The sequence below is a fragment of the Poecilia mexicana genome, unplaced genomic scaffold, assembly GCF_051168715.1.
Source record: "Poecilia mexicana isolate PSO_F unplaced genomic scaffold, ASM5116871v1 scaffold_5, whole genome shotgun sequence".
NCBI classification, from domain to species: domain Eukaryota; kingdom Metazoa; phylum Chordata; class Actinopteri; order Cyprinodontiformes; family Poeciliidae; genus Poecilia; species Poecilia mexicana.
The window spans coordinates 32,626,729-32,651,329 of NW_028263374.1; the positions used below are offsets into that span (position 1 = coordinate 32,626,729).

At 37.9% G+C, this 24,601-nt stretch overlaps 2 protein-coding genes across 5 annotated transcripts in view; one reads left to right on the top strand and one right to left on the bottom strand.

Moving 5' to 3' along the window:
- rybpb (RING1 and YY1 binding protein b) overlaps positions 1-24,601 on the top strand; it is a 51,748-nt gene that overhangs the window by 11,986 nt on the left and 15,161 nt on the right. The gene's annotated exons all lie outside the window — the stretch shown is intronic.
- LOC148159846 (uncharacterized) lies at positions 10,040-12,401 on the bottom strand. The gene is made up of 4 exons (XM_088005957.1): positions 11,373-12,401; positions 11,060-11,215; positions 10,729-10,821; positions 10,040-10,345 (listed from the first exon to the last, which is right to left on the bottom strand). The coding sequence occupies exons 1-4, from the start codon at positions 12,399-12,401 to the stop codon at positions 10,040-10,042; spliced, it is 1,584 nt and encodes a 527-aa protein (XP_087862083.1).

A 24,601-nucleotide genomic window follows, 5' to 3' on the forward strand; every position in this document is an offset into this window, starting at 1 on the left:
GAGAGGCGTTAGGTTGAGGTGAGAAGAAGAGATGTGGTGCTCACTCAACCAAGAGTTCCCCAGGGGGGCTAAAGCAGAGGACATCGTCGACAGACTGGACGGCTTCTTTGTATTTACACCACAAACCAACCATTAGGAACCAGAACAGGTTTGGCTTGTCAAATGCTCCAGATGAGAGTTATAGTTACAGTTAGGTTCAATGTTATCAAGGAATCCCTTTGGTGCATTTAGGTCCCGTAAGGAGTAGCCAGCATTTCAGTTCATGGATTCAGGTTTCTCCTCACGTCTTCAGGTAAACCATAATTTTGTTGCATGTTTACTGGACACCAGTGACTCTGGCTCTGTCACCTTTTGAAACCAGGTCTCAGAGTGAAACTTTTCTGTAACACCCCTTATAGAGATGTGAAGTACTCCACAGGTGTGAAAGTGCACAGCTGTTAATGGACAGCTGTTGCGTTTATTGTACACATGCACGGGCAAATAACAGAAACGATTGTGGATAGAATTTTGCTTTGTTGTGCTACTTAATTTGTTCAGTTAATATAACTTCTAATATGAAATATATGAACACGTACAACATGACGTCACAGCGGCGATGACTACTGTTGGTTTTAATTGTCAACATAATGCATTAAATCTTAATTTTATGTGTGATATATCAAAGAAAAAGGGACGCAGTGCTTTAATAGTAATGGTCAACATTACAACAACTAGATAACAAGGGAGAAAGTATCACATTTCACAGGTCAGTAAATGGTTTTAATAAAACAATTGGGCTGTTGTAAACTAATATTTCAGTAATCAAGTGTTCTATCGATTATTCTTACAATTCATTGAGTAATTGGACAAATTGTTTTTGACAAAATAAAATATTGGTAAATCTAACACAACAGCAGTGTTACTATCTGATATCAAAATCAGTCCAATTTTTCTTATTTGAGCATAAGTAACAATTATTTTGTTTTATGAAATTTTAAATCAGGGTCGAAGGAGATCGGCGGCAATAACGAAACCAAATGCTGTTTCTGCTAGAATTAAATGTGCTCGATTTATTTCCCCACAGATTACAGCAAAATAACATGCATCAAACACTGTGGCTGCTAGAACAAATATGCTCGATTTATTCCCCACAGAATACAGTACAAAACACTCTTATGACTAAACACGTGATGCTCGATTCATTCAAGTGATCAGCACTTACCTCGTGAAACCGGAGAGCCTTCGGCCTAGAGACAAGCAGCATCAACGTAGGCTGGGCATTCGAACGCGATCCACAGCAGACTCTGACTCAAACCGCGGGCTTTTTCGTATTTTATCTCTTAAACAAAGGGATGCCTGCGTGCAAAGGGGGAATGGCAATTTCCATCCTTGCAGGCGAGCCATCCAATCAGAGGTAGCCGCTCTCTGACCATGAGCCAATCACGGGCTGAGAGCGTGAACCAGCGGACCAATCAGAGCCCAACCCAAGTCAACCAGAGCTAAGCACGCCCTGTTCACGTGATCCGCATGAGCTTGCAGCATGATCAATTTGCACAATACCCTGAGGTTTTATCAAAAAATGATTATCAAAGAACATAAAAGATAATAAAAAGAATACCAGATCATATTTTTCTGTAGTTTAGAAAACTAACCTGTACCAATAATAGGTCACTTTCTAAGTTAACCTGAAGAAAAGTTATACAAAATCTGAAATTATATTCAATTTGATATTAAACAGTTTTTAGTCTACGTTTTCAGCTTCAGTCAATCTAATAGATGAACTCTCACCTTGCCCACCCACTTAGCTATTGTGTTTATGTGAGCAACGGGATTTCACACCTTTGTTCGTCATGCATAGAAACGCATCTACCAGCTACATACCGCCACGATGTGCTCCGCCACCCCTTTAAGGCTGGGATGATCTGAAATGTATTTTCTGGTTCGTCCGCAAAGCTACACTTGCAATAAGCATCGACAACAGCGCAGCTGCCCACCATGTTCAGTCTATCCGCTCACCTGTACAAATACAAATACAGTGCTCTTCCCTGCCATTCATTCTGATAAAGGCAGCAGCTGCTGGAGGAATATAGCTGTCGTACTCAAGGCATTGCACCAGTCATTTTAAGGATGACTGTTGGTCCCCCGAAAAATTATAAAAACCAGGCATGATCATTCCTCATTAAAATCCTCCTAGACCGAACTTGAAAATTAGATCATATCTTGCTAACACTTAACCTTTGTCAACAACTCATAGGTGGAAGTGAGAGCGCTGTGCAACTCAAATAATCACCCGACCGGAATACGGTGCGCTAAATAATGAAACATAATTTAATGAAGCTTCAAAGCAGATTAATGTACTTCGAGAAATTTTAATAATCAAGTTACTTGAATCATTCAAGGAATTGTTACACCCCTAATAAAAAACATAAGTAGGTCAGTTATGTTAGCTTGACTTTGACTATCTTAGGGTGCGTTCACACCGCAGCCTGAAGTGACTCAATCCCGATTTTTTGGCAATTCCGATTTTTTTGCTGGAGCCGTTCACACTGCCAGTAAATGTGACCTGTATGCGTTCTGCAGTGTAAACGGGCAAACGACCTGAAAGTGTCCCGCATGCGCAGTAGAGGGCGCAATAGCATTAGCATTCTAAGTGTTCTGCCAACCGCCATAAAAAGAAGTGCTCAGTGTTTGCGGAAGTGAACATGGAGGCTAACGGTGGAGCTTAGCTTACATATTTGAAGTTGTTTTCCGGCCGGAGCAACATATTAACAACTTAATCCTTATATAATCTGTCATGGTTGTTGTTTTTCTTCCCACTTGCGCGTATCAGGACGCAGAATAGTGAGATTTGTAGTTAAACAGTGACGTTCAGTTCGGATGAAGGCGACCTGAACGTTAGGTCGCATTTGAATCGGATACGTATCGGATATGGGTCAGATTCGAAAAAGAATCCGACCTGTGCTGTTCACACTGCCATGAAAAGATCGGATACAGGTCGCATTAAGTCAAAAAAATCGGAATTGAGTCACTTCAGGCTGCAGTGTGAACGCACCCTTAATGTGTAGCTCTGCTGTGGAATTCGGTGGTTCATTTAAAAAGAAAAAAGGGACAGACCAACTCTCTGACAGATCACCAGTAGAGCAGGTGTTTAAATTAGCTCATCAACCACCACTGTGTTCAGAATATCACTTAAGTGATATTATTATTAATAATATTAGTACAAACAGTATTTATTAATAATAATAATAATAATAATAATAAATAAACATCAAGCCTGAAAATTTAACAGACTGAATGTTCTGTTCTTTGTGTGGGAAATATTTGTGTGTTTTTTAACACACAAACTCTGGAGCCGTTATCCCTCAGTTGCTATTGCAACTGACTGTGTGTAGCGTAAAGCTGACAGAATGAGGAAGAAAGAACACGAGTGGTTTTGAGTTGTTCTTACACGGTTATTTTTCCATTTGCTGTGGAGCACTGCACTAAATTAATAATTTCTACATCTCCAGGTTTCATTTTGTTAACAGAATTGTTTTACCGCGTCACTGTGTCTATGGATGCTAAGTAAAGGAATCATCTTTTTGCCCTCCAGTGTTGTCCACATGCATGAAATTTCCAGATGTAAACAATAACATGCGACATGGCTATATGTTACATGAACTACAGTCTTTCATTGGGAACTGCTTACTGTTTACTATGTGGTGGAAGCTAGCAGCACATGAACCTTCAAAATCATACTAAAATCACAGCGCCTAACTTTGGCAAATTAGAATGTACTTTTATAGGCATAAGCTTATTATCTACAAAAAATGTATTGCCTTGGCTTGGAAAATGTCAACAGACCTAGTGCCACCCAGTGGTTAAAGCAGATGTCATCTAATTTGCCACTAGAAAGAATAATATATATTAAGAAAACAAAACAATATGTTTTTGAGAGGATTTGGGGTCCTTTAATTAATTGTATTAAGGACTTACACTTGTCAGAGGGATTGTTTGAGTTTTGATTTGTTGGAACCTGCAGTGTGCCATGTGTACAATTATATCCAACCTGGTTGCAATTGCTCAAATACCCCTGTTTTGAGGAGCTGGGTTTTAGCTGCTATGTTGGTTACTTTAACTTTTTATTTTGTTTTTCTTTTATCTGATATGAGAAAGAATAATTACTGTCATGAAATAACTACAAAGAAAAGTTGTTCAGACTCGTACACGATTGTATTTTCATAGCGGAAAACCTCAATAAGAAATGTTTTATAAAAAACAAAATCACTGCACCATATTTTGGCCAGACATCAGACGACTACAGCTGACCAAATTTGTCTCAGCGGACCTGCCGAGTAAATTTGGAACTTTCCCCCAATCAATATCTGAAACTAGCGCTAGTGTACAGGCAGAATTCTTGTTTAAATGCAGCCTCAACTTTGCCATATCTACCATGACCATTTGTCCGGTTTTATTTTTTAAACAAATTCCAAAAGCATGTTCAGTGAACAAATGGTAGTATGACTACAGAGCAAAATAAAACTGTGCAGTTGTCTTTTTTACAGATCATGTGAAACGAGCAGCAAGATGGAGGGAACAGTTAGAATATGTGTGACTGTAGAATTAATGAGAGGAATGGTGAATGAAAACAAAGTGTGCAGACCGGTCGATGCGGACCGGTCTGCCTATGGAAGTCAAACGTTTGCTTCATCACTGATTATCCAGACATCACTTCCACTTCGCTCTCTGAAATCAGACAGTCTGACTCAGTCTCTGCTCAGGTGAAGCACAGATAATGATCCTAGCAACCAGGATGTTTAAGAGCTCTTACAGTCATAGCATAAAAGCTGGCATATCTTTTAAAGACCTTATCTGCTCAAATATATTTGCTCTATCCAGTGTGTTCAGTATTTACTGAACACCTTATTCTCCCATCTTCCCCTTTTCTAGTTTATCATTTTAAAGTTAATCAGTAAATACAGAGAGTTGAGGTTAGTAAGCAACACGGAAAACTAACCAGGAATTGTTTGTTTTAAAGTGTAAAATCACAGTTAATTCCCAACAGGGACTGTCGATTGAACAGGTCAAATGAGTTTGCATTCCTATTGTGATCTAATTTTCTCAAAAATTTTCGCTAAATAATTTAGTAGCTACCGTTAAATCAGTAATATTTCTCGCTTCTTGTTAAACGCTTAGGGGAGGAGGTAGAGAAGTGATGGAAATATTAAGTCTTCTAAATCCAGCCTGCAAGGGACAGATGAAGGGAGCAGTGTTTAATGCCTCTGGGCAGTGGGAATGATTGAATAGAGCTTATTGCCCGGGGCAGTTCTTTAGGCCCTGTTCTCAACCAGGCTCCCTGAGACTTGCTCTCCTTCCCCACACATGGCTGGAGCTGACAATGCTCCTTGCTTTGACCTCTCTGACAACTGATGCCCCACAGCAATACATTCATATGACGCTTATCAAATTTTTCTTTTTAATTAATAAAGTTGTGATAAATTCAGATGTAGAAATGAAACTAAAGAAATAGTTTATTAGTGGATAACATCACAATTTGTAGGGTTTGGTGCTTTCGTTGCTAAATTTGAGTTTTGGATTGTTGATGAAGCATATGTTGCACTGATCACCGGTCTTTTAAAAGGCTGAACTGGCGATTCCAATTTTGGCCAGTACCGATTTATTATTATTATTATTTATTTTTTTTTCTTTTGTCTGAAAAGTTGCTAAATATAGCGACTCTCTCGTGGGAAATAAAAGGGAACAATGACTGGTTTTCAGACCTTTGCGGTGATGGATAAGATCAGTATCACATGTAGGTATTGGCTGACTGTCGATCTCCCAAAATTAAGGAAATGGGGTCTAATTTATTGGTTATGAAGTAGAAGTAGTTTTTTTTTTTTAAAGGCTTATGGCTGTACAGATCAGTTAACATACATTGTCAAATATTCAGACCTTCACCTTTGACTGAGTGTTTTATTAGTTCACTAATTGTTTTTAAATATTTAGCTGGTTTGTTTTTTTTAATTACATAAATATAGTTACCATTAAAAATGTTAAGCTCCTAAAAAAACAAAACAAAACAAACTGAGTAGTTATCAAAATCCAAGCGGGATGGGCAGCTCTGGGCTCGGCTCCCATTATCTTTCTTGCTGTTGGAGAGGAAGTCAACATGTGTTTCTCCATATTGACCAAGGCGTAAAGCAAGTGTTGACACAGATGAATGTATGTTGATAGTCAGCTAGAGGGTTGCCAGTGTGTCACAGCGAGCTGCTGCAATCAAACTGAAACCCTGCGGCATTGTCGCATTAGATACTAGAGACATGCGCTCCAGGCTGAGGCTGCATTGTCTTCGACTGGCACAAAGCAGATTCCACTAGATGTATACAGATGGAGGTGGTGGTTTTTCCAGACAAGTGTTTTTTTATTATAATTTTTCTTCTCAGATCTTCTTTTTGTGTCCACTTCCAGAATCTGGATAAGAAGATTTTTTCCAATGCTTCAAGGGCTGTGCTTGGTTTGAAGAACATTGTCTCCCGCTCTCTTCTTTGTTCAACTGTCTGCGGCTGCATTTATTCAGCCCAGCAGGAAATAATTACTCGTCCTCCATACAACATTTGAAATAAAAGAGGGCTTTCCTTCGCCTCATACTCTCATTCTTCATCACTCACTCACACATCATAACTGCATTTCTTCACAAAACACTTGAGTATGGAGGAAAATTTCTTATCATTATTCAATGAAACAAAACCTAATTCCAAAAAATTATCAAAATGTTTTGAATTGTAATGAAATATTTTTTTGTAATGAGACAAATTGACCTCCATATACAATCAGACAAAAACTAATTTCAATTTTTGTAATGGAATATTTTATTTTTGAGCAAAAGGTTTTGTCTTTTGTTATTGGCAAAACAAACTCTTATTTTTAACAGAAATCTTTTTCTACAATTCTCAAAGTTTTGGTTTTGATGCCGTCTTTGATTCAATATGTTTTGATCACAATTTTTTTATTGGAATTAGTTTGACTGAATGATAATAAGACAAATATACCTTGTGGAATTTCTCATTCCACAAGCTCATCAAAATTCTAACCATTTTCATCACAATTTATTTTTTTTTATCAAAATTACTTTTTATAATTGACTAATACTAAAAAAATTACCTCAGTTAATTTGTTTCCATAACACCTACATAATATGGAGGTAAATTTGTCTCATTACAAAAAATATTTTGGTAACACTTTATTTGAAGGGGGTTGAATAAGCCTGTCATGACACTTTTCATTAACATGACACCTGTCATGAACATGAATAAGCCTTCATGAATATTGATGACTGTTGTCATAAAGCGTCATTCGGTAAATTATGACACTTTTAATACAAAGTTGACATTATTCAAAATGTCTTTGACAACTTGACATTAACCAAGAAATCATTACTGTTTAAACTTTACCTTTAATAACATAAAGTTACCTAATTTTTAAAGTGCAATCAGTAATACTTTTATAATAAATTTATATGTCATTAACATGACGTGTTCTGTCATGTTAATGAAAGTGTCATGACAGTCTTATTCACCCCCCTTCAAAATAAAGTAACAATATTTCATTACAATTATAAATATTTTGATCACTATTTTTTTTTTTATTGAAACTAGTTTTTGTTGGAATAATAATGAGACAAATGTACCTCCATACTTGAGCTCATTGTTTTGGACTCTGAAACAGCAGCTTGAGCTCTCCTCCCTGAAGCTATGCAGCCGAACGGATGAGAGTCTGTCTTGGTCACGGCCCAGACATGGAACGAGGTGCTAACCGAGGGTGTCAGGCTGACTGAATGAAGAGCTTTTAAGCATGATGGTAGTTATTTCAGGGGCAGTCTCCCCAACTCCTCTCACCCCCCCTAGATGGAGTGAACTTTGGAAGAGTTGTCAATCATTGCTCTATTGTTTTGCAAAGAGAGAGCTAATATACTGTAAGCCCTCAGTGGGAAATGATTCTACGCATGCACGCGCGCGCCCACACACACACACACATTCTCCAACAATATTTTGGCAGCTGTAAGAGGTTGAAGCAGTTTCTGTACCTGGGGTTCACTTGTGCTGCTGCATCATTTTCAGCTCTTCTGCTCTTTCAATGGCTCCTATTTGCTTTCTCTGATGTTTTTCACAGTTTCTGTTAAACTGCAATCTAATTGGCACATGCTTAGCTATATATTGAGTTATTTATATAGGACTATTTTAAAGTCGAGAGCACCACAGCTTAATATTATAAAGTGGAACACACACAGGGCAGGATGCTCAAGCTGTGGTAATGACTCTCAGGGCAGTGCTATGCCATGCCATTATATGTGGTCAGTTAAATATTGGTGGCTTTATCATGGGAGCTGCAACTTGTGTCATGGGACTGAGCCCAGTCAACTTGTGATTGACTTGGCTCTGAATCACACAGGGCGGCAAACAACAAATGCCTCCACCATGCCCGCCCACCTCCTGCTGCAAATCTGAAGCTCTGACTTGGCCTCTGGTTATCAATCACTCATTCACACACAACCTCTTTAACTAACCACTCCTTCTGCCAAACAGTTATTGCTGTTCCTGTGGGCTGACATACATTTATTCACAACTGGGTTTTTTTTGTTTGTTTTTCCTTTGAGAAGCATTTCGTTCTATAGAGATCCATGGTGTGGGAACTTGTTGCTCAAGTAACCTCAGAAAGTTTTTCTTAAGTTTCTAATGCAGTTTTGATATTTAGATGTATTTTCAGTTCAAAATAAGACCTTACTAAGGGGTCTGGTTAGATATCATGAATCACTTGATTCATGATAATCCCAAGAAAATAAAAATTATAGCAAAATCTAGACTTATTTCATGCACTGAAAGAAAAAAGCTGTTCATTTTACTTAATTTTATTGTGTACATCCGTCCCACACAATGCAAATAAGTAGAACCGACATATTTTCCCTCTTTCCCTCAAATACTTAAAGCTCGTCAAATCAACATATTTTATTTACATGAGATTACTTGAAAATATTAAGTTGAAACTACAAACATTTTATCTCTTACCATAATGTAAATATATTATGTATTATCAATAACTTTTTTTATGTCTCAGCAACACTATTGTAATGAATAACACCAGCTTATTTTTCATTGCCAGTATTACTCAATGAAATTGTGTTGGGCGAACACAATTCTATCATGTTAATGGAACACATGTTACAGCTTTAAATCCTACTTAATTTTTTCAAGTTCTCTATATGCTGTTCTACTGTAAAAAATTAAAGACTGATATTTGACAAGAAAGACAAAGAAAGCGAGTGCTACTGAACAAATTAGTTTTATTTGAAAGAAAATTTAAATCACACCATTTTGTACTTAACATATTTTAAATTGAAGAGACATACATTTTTTTAAATTTAGTAAATACAATTTTTATGAACATGAAGGAAAACCTGAGACATATTTCTATAAAAGATGTACAAGATTATGAAAAGTATGTCAAATTTCTACAAACTTTTTGAACATGTATTCAAATGACATTTGAATACATGTTTTACAGACAAGCTTTACAGACTTTAACATATTTGTTAAAACTATCAGTATGTTATGTCAATATGAGACAAAGCTAAACTTTTTATACCAATTATCTGTCACATGTCTTACTGATTACTATGTAATACCATAGTGATAGTCTAAACAAATGTGTAAAAACAAGAACATTTTTTTACAAGGGAAACACTACAGCTTAAAAGTTTATCTTTAAGATATTAATATGAAAGACAAAATGATTTAGAAAAGTATGTAAAATTTCTAAAACAATTCTGAACATGTAATTTGCATGACAATAAATCAGTGTAATGTAACTTTTATAGCAAATTTCTTTAACATATTTGTAACACTAAGTAACAGTAGTGTTATAAGTAGCACTACATACTGGAACGTAAAAGCTGCTGAAGCCCAGTCTTTCAGGTGAACGTTCCTCATTAAAAAAATACATTTGTGTCCTCCAATAAAGAATACAACAAGAAATACAAAAACTGAACATGAGAACATTACCAAATTAAACATGAGAAAATCTCTATTCACTCATAGAGGTGGTTTTTAAGGGACAATGCCTTGTTTGACAGTTTACCTCCATCCAGTTCCATTACTATTTTCTGTAATACCTCGAAAGTGTAGCGGAGGTCAGCAGGGTAGGCGAGGTTCATTGCATATATCAGTCCAAAAAGCATTGCAACAGCTGTTGGCACACTATCCAAATTGGACAACACTCTGATGCCTTCAAGAACGACCCCGATGTCTTCATCTGCTGAAGAACAGTCTTTAAGATGAAAAACACCGATGGTGGTGGCTCCAATACCCTCTTCAATAGTAGCTTCATCCACACCCTATGTGAAGAAATGACAAATTAATCTCTTTCTCTAGACCTAGCTGTATCTAGTTCTTGATATATAGATATAGTTAACATAACATAGAGAAAGAAATAGATATATAGATAGATTTATATAGATCGACAGTTTTAGAGATAGATTTAGAGAAATAGATAGTTTTAGATAGATATCTCTAGTCCTTTCTCTACAGATATCTCCAAGTATACCTACATGTAGATATAGACAGATCTATGTGTCTATTCATGTAAAGATAGATCTATCTCTAGATATCTAGAGACATCTAAGTCTATATAGATACAACTATATGCAGATCTAAATCTATTTCTATATTTAGATTGATTTATCTATCACTAGGTGTAAATACACATTAAGATACATACCACATATTTATGGATGAGCTTGGCTGGATCTTCTCTCATATATATGCAGACTCCCTTAATGACACACTCCCGTGCAACATCAACATCTTCACACTGAAGGAAATTCAGTATGAAAAAATTAGAATTTTTTTCAAGCCTTGTGCTTCACAATGAAGTTTAATAATGTACTTTACCCAAATGTTTTTTTATGGTGAAGAGATAGAAACTAATAAAGTTAAAAGTAAAGTTTTAAATGAAAATAAGCAAGAGTAAAAGTCCAAGTTGACAACATTTAAAACAAGAAAAATGTAATTTTCTATATTATTAGTTGTGTTATGGCTACATCACTTACATCATCCATTTGTGCAACAATTTGTCTAAGCTTTTGTCCGAGCTGTCCTCCTCTTCTTTTGAAGAGCTTCCTCAGGTTGTCACAGTGGAGATCCAGTTGAGAGAAGAACTTTGAATGAAGCGGTATGGTCGTAATTCTCTTAAACTCAGCATTTATCTGAAAAAAATGAGCACAAAGGAATGATTTTCAAATTATAAACATCTGGAAGAAGGCCACAATCACTCGTGTTGCCAAAGTGAACAGTGAAGTAAATGTGCCTAGACATCTTAGATTAACACAGTATCCAAAAAAACATGTATGAGACAGGTCATACCTCTCTAATGTCAAATAGACCAGGCCATCTTGACATGAAAGCCTCCACCATCGGTGCATCACGAACAACTTCATGTCTTCTGTATGCAAAAGTTTTTTCCATCTGGCGTTTCACCAAGTCTCTGTTGTTCCTCTTCTTTGTCTCCAAGAGTAAAGCATTCCGCATCGCCTCTAAACTTTCCTGAGTTTCTTCTGTTGGGTATGGTGGACAAAAATTCACTTCTGCTCTCTTTGCCTTTTTGACACCAAAGGCTGAACTGCATCTTCCAGCAGGTTTGTTCTTTAAAGAGTTCACAGTCACTTCTGGGCATCCCAGTTTTCGTAGATGGGTTCGATAGTTGGAGAGCTTATATTTTAAGCTCATTTTCCATGCTCCATAACCAGTGCTGGAGCCTCTCTCAGTTAGACAGGGATGCTTCTTGATCAAACTCTGAGCAACTTGATCCATTTCTTTATCACTGACATACACTTTGTACACCAGAATTTCCTGAACCAAACCATCAAGAATGGCTGACTTCAACTTTGGATCTGGAATAAGTACAGTTCCATTCTGATTGTATAACATACTTGCCTGCTGAAGTTTTAATTCAGCATCATAGGGAAACTTGGGCACTTTAAAGACAGCAGGCCAAGCAGACCTCGAGCTTGTTGACTCACTTGGCAACACATCTGTATCAATAGATCTGTCAGTCATGAAGGAAGAGTTGTAATCAAAAGAAGTACTGGGGTTCTCAGAGTCTTGGACACAATCAAGAACTATAGAATTACTCTGCTGAATAATAGTGGGCCTTGAAATATCAATGACTTTAATTGTCCCCTTGTCTTCTATTTCCGAAATTGAGGTGAGGTTTAGGAACTCGTTCCCAAATAAGGAGTCCATGAACTGAAGTCTGAAATTGCCCTCAAGACAACACTGTCTCTTTACTTCAACAATGAGGTCCTCAATTGATTCAGGCGGCCCACTGGACAGAGTGAGCCTTTGACTTGTTCCGTCAGTCAAGATGATCTTAAGGATCAGCGGAGACCCCATTGTGTACAGTTATTCTGTGGACAGAAAATAAAAATTAGACATCTAGAAAGGATAGTTTTAAAAATAAGACATTAATATAACAAATAAATTATATGCATGTGATCAATTAATTGAATTACAAGTCATAACAACACACTTTCTGCATACCTTGTATTTCTATATGCCTTTTCAAAGTCACCATGCGGACTGACCCAATCTTGTAGTCAACAAGTGGATAAGTGTCAAGGAGTTCACTAAGTGAAACAAGAGTGAATACTCTTGTGGACACTGACTTGAGCTCAAAAGCTCTGAAATGTTCTCTGTACCAGCCACCCAGCTCTCTGACAATGTAGTATATGCTGTGGTTTAAAATACAGATGTGTTTTATTTCACAGAATTCTGGCAATCCTCCTGTTGCCCTGTGAGAAAGTACCATTCCATTTCTGTAAGTTATGCCCTTTATTGTCACACACTGTGCAAGGTTGACCTCTAGTATGTCTGGGAATCTATGCCTAATGATGTTTGCTATCTCTTCTTTAAGCAAATCCACTGGAAATGTTGTTATAGCTGAGACCTCAAGTTTAGACTTGCCAAGAGATGGGGAGCTTAGATGGTATGCTATCATCATCTGATGCTTTGAGGCCAATGAGAGAGGTACATTTTTGAAGCAGCTTGTGTGTCTGATGACCTGCTTGAAAAAGCTATGCTTAGCTTCAAAACGCATTGTCCACTGCCCAACTACTGGACCGAAAAGCCTGATCATCTGTGGATAATGCTCCAAATAATGGTGTTTGGGTAGTAGCTTGATATCAGGGAACAGTGCCTGATATCTCTGTCTGTGCTCTATGATTTTGCTTTCCAAAAAGGCCAGTGAGTCATCACTATGAGCAGGAGAAACTACAAGTTCGGTTATATCCTTCAGATCCATGAGAACAAGCCACGCAGGCTCATCCTCAGGCACAAGTGATCCAACTAAAAAAGGCAAGAACCGAAGCAAACTCCAATTTTCGTGTGCATTTCCTCCAACAGTTTTTGTGCTACAGAAGGTTTGTGACACTACATGAGGTCTGTTTGTCTTATCTGCCCATTTGTAGGGGAACTTCAGAATCGCATTGTTCAAGTCGGCTAATGTGAAAAACTTCTTTGATATGAGGACCGTCAAGCAATGAGCCAACTCTACTGGGATTATACCCTCAAAAACATCATGGGCAAGATCTGGTGGATAACCAAAAATTACATGAAAGTGCGACAGATTTTTTGAGAAGACACATTCTCTTTTAACGCCATAACAGCTTGTACCTGTCTCTTGAGCTTCTTTTACATGGACCTGGTGAAGCTCTTTGTTTCTTAGCTGGAAAACACCAGATGCTACAGAATGTAGCTGAATATCACTGCTTCTACCTGTGCAAAATCTGCAATAATATTCCACAGAAAAACTTTGCATAAATCCTGCAACACTGTGTGCACCAAGGTTATCTGCAACTACACTTATGACTGTACCTTTAACCGACTCTCCTAAAAGTGGAACATAAATGCCATGTTCTTCAAGATTTTTCAGATCATGTAGAAGGGGTTCGAATATTTTGTCATAACCATAGGTTTTAACATCTGTGGTTTTGCATAACACTGCTAAGTAGATGGATGATAAGGAAGAATGAGATTCAGGAGGCAAGTTAGCTAAAACCCAATAAATGGCACAAAGCTTGTGTTTCTTCCGTGAGGTACCAAGTGGGTTACACACTTCAAAGTCATCCACATAAAAACGTAAAGAAAGCCTTAGCTTCTCTCCAGTAAGGAAAGTATTTTCCTTAAATAAGGAACCATCACTTGATTTCCGATAACAATATGAACCAGTAGTATTTGTTTCCTTCTGTTTTTTGTGGCATTCAACTACTTCATCAACAATATCACTTCTATTCAAAAGCTGCTGTAACAACTTCAGTAATGGTACATATTGGAAGCTTTGTTTATTTTTAACATCAAGGATATATTCAACTGGTTCTACAACACAGAAATTATTCTTGTAATACTGCTTACGCAGATACGCTGTGCTTAGAAGACCACCCTTTTGTATGCATCGTGGCACAGGATTGCCTGAACAAACTGCACTAACAGTCTCTGTGACAACCACATTATCTACATGTAGGTTTCTTTGATTCAATATGTTTGTTACAATGTCACAGGACAATGGTATGGGTGCAGTACAAATCAAATGATACAGCTCCTCTAGAAATGCATCAATAGCTGTGCTTGGAACATGGACCAAATGCTCGAGTTTTAGCAAAGCAGCTGCAAATCTTTGCTCTATGAGTTTTTCCAAGTCCTCAGTATGACAAGGGCTGTGTGAAGGAACAATGGCATCCAGCTGCTCTACAAACTGACTATTTCCCTCAAATTCATTTGCAGAAGGGGTCTCTTTTTTAACTATGCCTTGTTTAAAATCAAACACAGTGTAGTGACTGTGTTTACGGTTTTTGTGTGACGTAAATGTAGAGTAAACGTTTGTTTTAAAGTTACAACCTAGGAACATACAAGTAAGTGTTTCATTTCTTTTTAGATGTGAATATATGTGAGCAAAATAGTCCCGCACTGATGCCAAATCATTGCATTCACAAAGGTGACAACAGAAAATAGCTTTTGTTGTAGTGGTCAACACTGTTTTGTGGCATTTATTTTGATGGACAATAAGTGCATTCCATGTTTTAAAGGTGCATGGACAATGCAGGTATGTACATGGGAAGTGGCAATGACGTCCAAAATGTGGATGTTTTAATTTGTAGTGATGCAAAAGCTTGGACCTACTTGACACTTTTTCTGAGCACCCCTTACAACTCCACATTACCAGCACCACCTAAACCTGTAACACACAAAGATAACCTTGAGTGAGATAACTGAAAATCCAGCAGGTAACTTCACATATATAAAAAAAAAAGAAAAAAAAAATCTAAGCTCTTCACCAGATTACCAAAACTCAATGTCCTGACAAATATCTGCCATCAGCATAAAATTCATGGGTGCTAAAGTTTGGAAGGCACATTTGAAACTTAAATTTGTTTTTTTATACTAAATCATCTTGGCTTACAAAAATGAATTAAAAAAGCAATTCCTATCTAGGAGCCATAATTAATTTACATCTGTTCTACAACCCAAATTTGTAAACACTTTACATTGAGTCTTCCCTTAAGCTATTGAAAAAAGGGTGAGCTCTCAGACGCCGCCGCCGCTGGAGGAGAACTCACGAACTGACACTTGCGGAGCGGCGAGAGACAGGGAGCCAGAGACGACTGTTGGGCTCACAATAACAACATCTACATGACAAACATTCTACCTGTCATTAATAAGCATGTCACATTCACAAAACAGTACTGTTCCAATGCAGGTGGTTCATAAATCTGTCAAAAATGTTCCTAGCACACTATTTTTCGAATATTTCTATACATTTTTTTTTAAAGAAAAAAAATGTGTTACCATATATTGCAGTTATCAGTAGATATTTACAAAGGACACTTTGCATAAGTCTTGAGAATTTGGAAAACATTCGGATTTTTACTCATACCGAATACTGTGCTCCAGCACTGCGCTGGACCATTGCGCCCCCAGCGAACTGTGCTGGATGGCCTTGGCATCCATACAGCGGCGCTGATGCAGTCGAACCATTACGTTAGCAAATTGAAATATGAAGATGGAGGGGATCATTAATGTTGCGCAGTGCACCACAGATAAGGGAAAATAACCCAGAAACCCGTCGAAGTATTCAAAATCCCTCATATTCTTATTTTGTCGTTCTGTCAGCGACGCTACATGCAGAATTGTTACCATAATAACGAATATCGGTTCTGTTAGTGTATCATGTTTCCACAAGGGTATAATCCCAGAAGAGGTGGCTCATTTGCTTGACAGTGCTAATATGAAAGAACAAAAAACATGCATTTTCTATACGAACAGAACATTGAGAAGCCAGTCGGTTCTAAATCGTCACAGTAGCCATGAGGGAAATAAAGTAACGGACACTTCTCCTGGTGGCATTTCACTGCTTGGAAACTATTGAAACCACCTCGTTGATCTATCCCAAGCACACAAATTACAAATATGATCGGTAACAACCGTCTTCTGTGGACAACTTTGATGGACTATAGCATACTGTTCTGTACTGCTGTATTTAGCTACAGCTATTAGCTATACTAATAAGAATAGCTAGCAAAATGAAAACCAAAGAACATGCAGATAGTTTAACAATGAGCTATTATACAACACAATAATCATGTGGAAACATTCTGAACTACAAAAAATATATAGATTTAGATCACTTACCTAATAGATATTCCTCTAAAGATTTGTCTTAAACGTTCTTGTCGCTGAGGAGTCGGAAGAAACTGGGCGGCAATCGCGATATCTTTACAAATATCTTGTTTGGCTTCTGATTGGTTAAGATTAAAAAGACCGCTCTTATTATTGTCCAATCATATTTGATAGTGTCTTTTGATATATTGCATCATTTCCGGTGATGATAAAACATGATTACAATGGTTTTAGTAATGTAATATAATTACGTTAAACCAACGTAAAGAAAATGTGTAGTTTCATTATTGTTGATAATTAAGTAAATGATTCTTTATTCAATCGTGTAAATACAAGAGACATGATTGTCTTGTGTAGTATTAACTTATTTTGTTTGTGCAAAATGAAAGACCCCTCAATTCTCATTTTTTCAGTGTGTCTAGATGAAATAAGTCTTGAAGACTGATTGCAAGCGTCTCTGTTGCTCCGAGCGCTTCACTGGCGGAGCAGATTTATTCCTAAAAGATATGTTTATGGAAGATAGGTCCGTGTAGGACGGCGAAGTCCTAGCGCAAAAATTCGAGTGATAGGTGGACTGAGCCTGGTGCTGGAAGGTTGGAGACCTTGTCCTTAGGGCTGAAACGATTCCTCGAATGATTCGAGTACCTCGATTACTAAAATTCCTCGAGGAAAATTTACCTGCCTTGAAGCTTAGCGCACCGTGTTCCGGCCGGGACTTCATTTGCGTTGCGCGGAGCTCTCACTTCCGCCTCTGAGTTGTTGACAAAAGCTAAATCTCAGCGGCATAAAGTCTAATCTTCAAGATTGGCCTGTGGGGATTTTATTGATTGATGATAATGCCCGACTTTTTATCGTTTTTGGGGAACCAATAAGCATCCTTAAAATGACTGGGGGAATGCCTGGAGTACGGCAGCATTTCTCCTCCGGGGCTGCTGGTTGAAAGCGAACGGCGGGAAGAGCGCTGAGGTGAGCGGTAGACGGAACAGGGCGGGCGGCTGAGTAGCTGATGCTTACCGTGTAAATGTAGCTTTACCGACGAACCGCACAATAAATTTCATGTCCCGATCTGAAGAAACGGGTGGTGGAGCGCATCGTACATGGCTGGTAGATGAGTTTCTGAGTGTGACCAGTGAAGGTGTCGTAAATATCCCGTATTGCTTCCCCCCGTGTTCGTCATAGACATAATATAAGGATAGACGCCTCATGGACCGCTCTCGCCTATTGTCGCTGATGAGATTTAGGGCGGCCATTTTGGAGCGGTACTCCACTCCACTCAGCGTTATGTGTTTAGCAGCACAATGACGTATCAGTGGATTTAATAGATCATAACACACTTTTTTGTTACTGGAAACCATATTCAAACATCTATCAAAGCAACATTTATAAACAATTGTATTTTTAAGTATGTTTTTAATACATAGTTCATCATATTTAAATATATTTAGTAGCTATAACAATAGAATAGGAATGGAATATTCTGATATCGATGTATGAAGAGCATATTACAAAGCACACCCGTTCATAATTTATTTAATAAATTATTTAGTAATATCAATACATATTTATATAACTATATAAACACTAATAAATAAAGATTAATAATGGCACAAATAAATAATGATTAATACTGAATTATATAAACATGTGTGTATATATAATATATGTTTTTCAGCCGAGGAGTCCAAAATCCGATGTGAGATTCATCCGTGCTGCAGTGAATCCGTCTGTCTTTATAGATTTCTCCCTCTTCTTCCTCACATCGTGTCTTTAGGAAACTTTCAAAACAAAAACGGAAGATTTAGGATGTATCTTACTTTTGACAGAGTGAAAGAATATAAATAATAGTCTTTACCACCTGTGTAAACTTTGCTGGTGAATGTTATAACACATAATATGAGTTTTATAATATGTGTTGTTTCATTTCTAATATAGGCCCTTGTGTCAGATAATCTAAGTCAATGTTGGAGAATAATTATTTTTTTTAGATTTACGGAATCTCAGTTAGCCTTCATAGCGGGGCTGAACCCGTATTACACCAAGCACTGTAGCTAATATTAGCTGGTATCTCGCCGGTGGACATAAATACAGTAAAGTAATATTCTAATCACAATATATACACAATAATATGTCCATCTTACTTGTGAAATGTTGTCTGTGGAGCCCTCACATCAATAATCCATCGACCAGAACAACAATATCCCTCAGTGCTGAGGCATCTTCTGCTGTTTTGATTGAACAAAGTAGGAGGGTATACCGCTCCAAGATGGCCGCTGTATTTCCTGCGCCGGAGCGGTCCATGAGGCGTCTATGCTTATATTATGTCTATGGTGTTCGTGCCCCGGTCTAACGGTTCATCAGTCCGCTGGTCTATTTCCTCCCCTCCACCCCATCTTACGTTCGTTCATTCGCCCTCTCCTCCCACTCCAGGCGGCATTTCCCGTATTTTCAAACCCAAAGCGTGACAGGTTAGGTGGCAAGGTGAGTTTAATTAATCTATTAAACTCACTGAAGATGAATACATAAACTAAAAGCTGGATTGTAGACATTTTTATAAGCATATTTGTGAGCCTGCCTCTTTGTTATTAAATTCAATATAATTTCAGATTTTTCTATAACTTTTCTTCTGGTTAACTTAGAAAGTGAGCTATTATGGTTACAGGTTAGTTTTCTAAACTACAAAAAAGCAACTGTTAGGGATGCTCAAATATGGAAAATTGGACTGATATTGATGAATATAAATAAATATTAAATGAATATAAATGAAATATTGGTAAATCTGGCATAATACCGGTGTTACTATCAGATGATAGTAACACCGGTATTATGCCAGATTTACCAATATTTCATTTTATAATTTTTTTTATCCGATTACTCGATTAATCGTAAGAATAATCGATAGATTACTCGATTACTAAAATATTCGTTTACAACAGCCCTACTTGTCCTGTTAGGCGACGGGACCTGGATAATACCCGTGTTAAACGGACGGCGGAGTCCGGCGACGACAGGCGCTTAAATTCCATAACAAAAGTATGTTTTTATCTTTTTTTTTTTTTTTTTAATCTTTTCTTTTTTTTCTTTTTCCAAAATCTCTTTCTCTTTCTTACTGTTTATTCAATGTCACATGCTGTTTTTGTTTTGTTTTTTAATTATGTAAAGCACCTTGAAATGCCTTGCTGCTGAAATATGCTATACAAATACAATTTGATTGATTGAGTATGGTTTACTATGCCTTGAACAAGTATTTGTATCCTTAAGCTTTTTGCATTTTGATAGTGTTTTATTGAAGTTTAATGTAGGGCTAGATCAAATAAAGGCCACCAGAGCCAAAAAAAAAAAATAATGTAGGGCTAGAGAATATGACTGAACAATGTATCACGACATAAGGGTTTATAGCAGTTTAAAGCGTCTCTGTTGCTCTGAGCGCTTCACTGGCGGAGCAGATTTATTCCTAAAAGATATGTTTATAGAAGATACGTTTATAGTTTATGCATTTAAAGCCGGACCAATGACACCGCAAATCTTTTTTCACTCAAACTGGACACAGGCTGACCTGTATGGATATTTACATCAACCCCCTGTGCGAAATTATGATTCCTTCCAGAGATCAAGGTAGGACTTTAAACACCAAGCTCTGGTTGGCTCTGGTTGCGCAGCTCTATGTGAACTGCAGGAATAACTTGTAGCTTTCAGAGGTGCGCTGAACGAGCGGTGAGAATGATTTATATTTGTGAACAAAGAATTTTGTGTGGCTTTTCCATCTCAACACGCTGCCCAGCGCCCGGCTCTGCCTGCGCTGATAAAGTTCATCTATGTGTTCCCGGTTGGCCGGTGTGTTAGTTAATGAACTAGTGCTAACCTGATCATGCAGGTTCAGCCTTGTGAGGAGCTTTCACGCTCACCTATCTGTAACACATCACGCTGATTTTATATTATATTATTATTGTTGTTAGTATTATTTTTCCGGTTACACAATGCATGAAACCGTATCAAATAGAGATGTGCCGATCAGGTTTTTTTCTGCTGGTTCCAATTCCGATCACCTATGAGGGCCGATCACCGATACCGATCACATAATTATTTTTTTTTTTAAATCATAAGAAATACCAGTTACATTATGTGGAAAAAGGAACCATGAATTCACCTTAATTTAGACAAAAACTTGTTTTTAAATAACTTTTTCCAAGAAAAAAAAGAACAGGCATTGTGCAGCTTGTACTGCTATCGGTAATACTATCTTTAACAGACAGAAAACATATGAAGGCTCTGAAGAGGCTAAATAATGCAAAAAGTCAAAATAAAACCTCTCAACAATGCCAAAAAATTCAAGTATAAAACTTAACATTCAAAGGCAAAAACAGGATCCATTACAATAAACAATCCAGAGTTACTGAATGAAAACTTCCTGTTAGCATGGTGGCTAGCTGATTACTGCTAGCTCTGATTGGCTGTTTCTGACTGAGCGGAGTAATTATGCAGATCAGGGAGGAGATCGATTATTTTTTCAGAGATTATCTGTCTCATGTTAGGACAGCGAAAGTTTTAATACGTATGTAAAATTTATTTTTTTAAGTTAGATGCTGCAGCTTTAAACAGAGGTTCGGTGTGAGAGTCACTACCAGGTGGAGCAGAAGCGAAGCTCCGTCTGTCAAATATTACTACCTGTAGCGTAGCAGCGGCTCAACAACTAGAGCAGAACCAGCGTCTTACATCGCAGCTCGAAGACTTAAATAATTTTCCAGGTTATTTGTTTAGTTTTCTGACCGTCATGCTAATCCGGGTGAGTGTTTGTAGCTGTGCGCTGCTTTACCTGCTATCTGATCCTCCATATGTCTTTTTTACTGCAGTGAGCCTCGGTGTAGCCAAACTCCGTCAAGTATTTCATTGTTTTTATGCCATATTAGATTCGTCGTGTTGATGCATTTTGACCTGCTTCAATTTTCCACCGCTACACGCAAACTTCTCCATTCACTCAGTGGTCATAGTTCCACATCGCTTAGGATTTGTTGCTGCGCGTTTGCGCAGAGTGAAGGAAAGAGGAGACCAGCTGTACAGACAGGCTGCGAAATGAGATGCAGGTGATCAGTATCGGCAACAAGAGACCGTAATCGGGGATCACCGATCATACACTTTTTCATGGAAATCGGCCGATTATGATCGGTGGCCAATCGATCGGCACATCTCTAATATCAAATGCTTTGTCCACTTAGTCATACAGAGTTAATGTGTGCGGCTGAGATCTGAGAAACTCGTCCCATAAACTCGACCAACCAGAATAGTTTCTGTGACTCTTATTAAAAACTCAACAGACACGAAATGAAAGAGCTACTAAAGCCACATTAGCAGCATTGAATTAAATCTCCTGTTTGTTGCGCAGTGCAGTGGATTACCTCATCATGCAGGGCCGGTCCAAGGCTGTATGAGGCCTGGAGCAGAATTTGATTTAGGGGCCCCTTTTGTTTCTAAAAACATCAGCACCTCTGACAGATGTGTTGGATTTAATCTGAGAGAGTGGGAGTAGTTTAATTGACCAACCTATGAAGCAATCAGTTATAATTGCAGTTTACTAATTTGTATTTGTGAACAAACAGAGCTCATACTTAAAGATTAAACTCACAGCATCAGATTGTAGCTGTAGTAACAAAACAATCTAACTATGAATATTATTATTTGAACTTTTACAAAGTAAACTTGCCAGTTCCTTAAAATCTTACATTTAAATGTTAAACAATTTGAAATATTTTAATTTATGTATGCTGAAATTGAATCAAACTTAGCAGCATTGATCATCTCAATAAACAAGTGTTATAGTCATGTATCTGTGGTCTGTGTTAAAATGTTAGCATTTATGGGGCCCCTGAAGCCTGGGGAGTTTATGGAGCCGCTGATGTAATTTGGATTAAACAAAAGTGCAAATTTAATTGTATATTTTGATTTGTTGTTTTTAAGACTAGTTGTGGGTGGTGCTTCGCAGGCGATGTTTTCCCGTAACGTATAATTAAAGAGTGATATTTTTAAATTTCCTGTCACCTTAACATCTTTTAATACAAAAACACGGTGGACTGCCTCGTCACCCCGACCACCAGGCTTAGCAAGTTTTCTGGGGGAAACCATGGATTTATTTATTTTTTTTTTTGATATCTGAAATACTTCCAAACTGTTGGTGTAAGCTTTCTTGTTTTGTCCACAGTTTCCTCTCCAGCTGTTACAAATTTTTTCCCTTCATTCCTCTCCTTTGTTTTTTATTTCTAAGCAGTTACAAGGCATGATGGCTAAACATGAAACTGCTCAGCAGGTTCTTGGTAGGCAACCAATGAGAGAGTGAGTTAGTTGATAACCACCCAACTTGCTTGGCTTGCTGTGAGAAACTGAGGACCTAAAGTCTTTCCTCTACTTGCATCTCCCAGAATTCCATGTGCCTACTACCTATTAGGCATCTTTTAGCCCAACAAAATACACAGATGGAGCGCTAAAGACAAGAGAAATGTTTGAAAGACTGAAGCGGTGATTTTGTTTAAACAGTTTTGAGTTTTATTGCTGTAATGTGCTTATGCTGCTAGGATTTCTGACACATACTGTGAATACTCAATCTCGAAAGTTGGGTGATTTGTAGATGGACCCCGATTCAGACCCTGTACGTCAGGAAAAATTCTGAGCTTTAGAAGTCAGACACAAGCCTTGGCCTTTACTGTGGGGACGATGTGTTCAGGGTGCTGTCCAGAGTTAGTTTTCCTCCTGTTTTAGTGCTTTGCATGTACGCCATAAAGTTCTGGTCTTGTTTAACCAGAGCTCTGTCTGTCTCGTATTTGCTGTTTTCCCAATATGACTTGAGGCAAATGGTACTTATTATGGCTTCCTTACAGTAGCCTTTTTACTTGCCACATTCTTAATACCGGTGGATTGCTGAAGATGTTGCAGTGATCCACAAACTGAGCTGTGGATCGCTGCTGCTCCTCCAGAGGTTATCATGAACCATTTAAAAACCTCTAGAACTCTCCCCCCCATGTGCTATGTTGTGAAATCTTCATAGTTCTGTATGTTCACTAATGTTTTCCAACTAAACTCTGATCCCTTTAATTTAGGGATGCTCCGATCAGGTTTTTTGCTGCTGATTCCAACACCAATCATCCATGAGGCCAACCTCTGCCATCACCGATCTGCCAATAAATTCACCTAATTTAGACATAATACACATATTTTAATACATATCTAAAATCTTTTTTTTCTTTTTAAGTTACACGGTGGGGCATTAAGCAGCTGTTTGGTGTGAGAGTTCACTGTTGGGTGGAGCTTGAGTGGCACTACGTCTGTGAAATATTACTTCCAGTAGTGCGTAGTGGCAGTCCAACAACAAGAGCAGAACCAGTGTTTTACACTGCCTGCTCCAAGACTTGAATTATTTTTCAGGATATTTGTTTAGCTTTCTGACTGTGATGCTAATCCGGGTGAGTGTTGGTAGTTGTGCTATCTGACCGCTCCGGCTTTTTCCTGCATTGAGCCTCGATATAGCCAAACTCCGTCAAGTGTTTTTTTTTTTGTTTGTTTGTTTTTTTAAGATTTTTTGGCTCTAGTGGCCTTTATTTGATAGTTAATTGACAGGAAAGTGGGTAATGAGAGGAAGGGGGAAGACATGCAGCAAAGGTCGCCACGGCCGGGAATTGAACCTGCGACAGCTGCATCGAGGACTAAGGCTCCATACATGGGTTGTGCTTAACCCCTGCGCCACCACAGCACACCAAGTGTTTGTTTTTTAAATACCTAGTGACGTCATCATGGAAGAATAAGATAATTTATATTGCTATTTTCATCCTGTGTGTTGCACTGTGAAGTATTTATTTTTCATTTAGCTTTACCAATTATGATAATTTTTTTTCTTCAAAATCGCTGAATTTTTGCGTTTTCCCATTCAAATACTCAGAAGC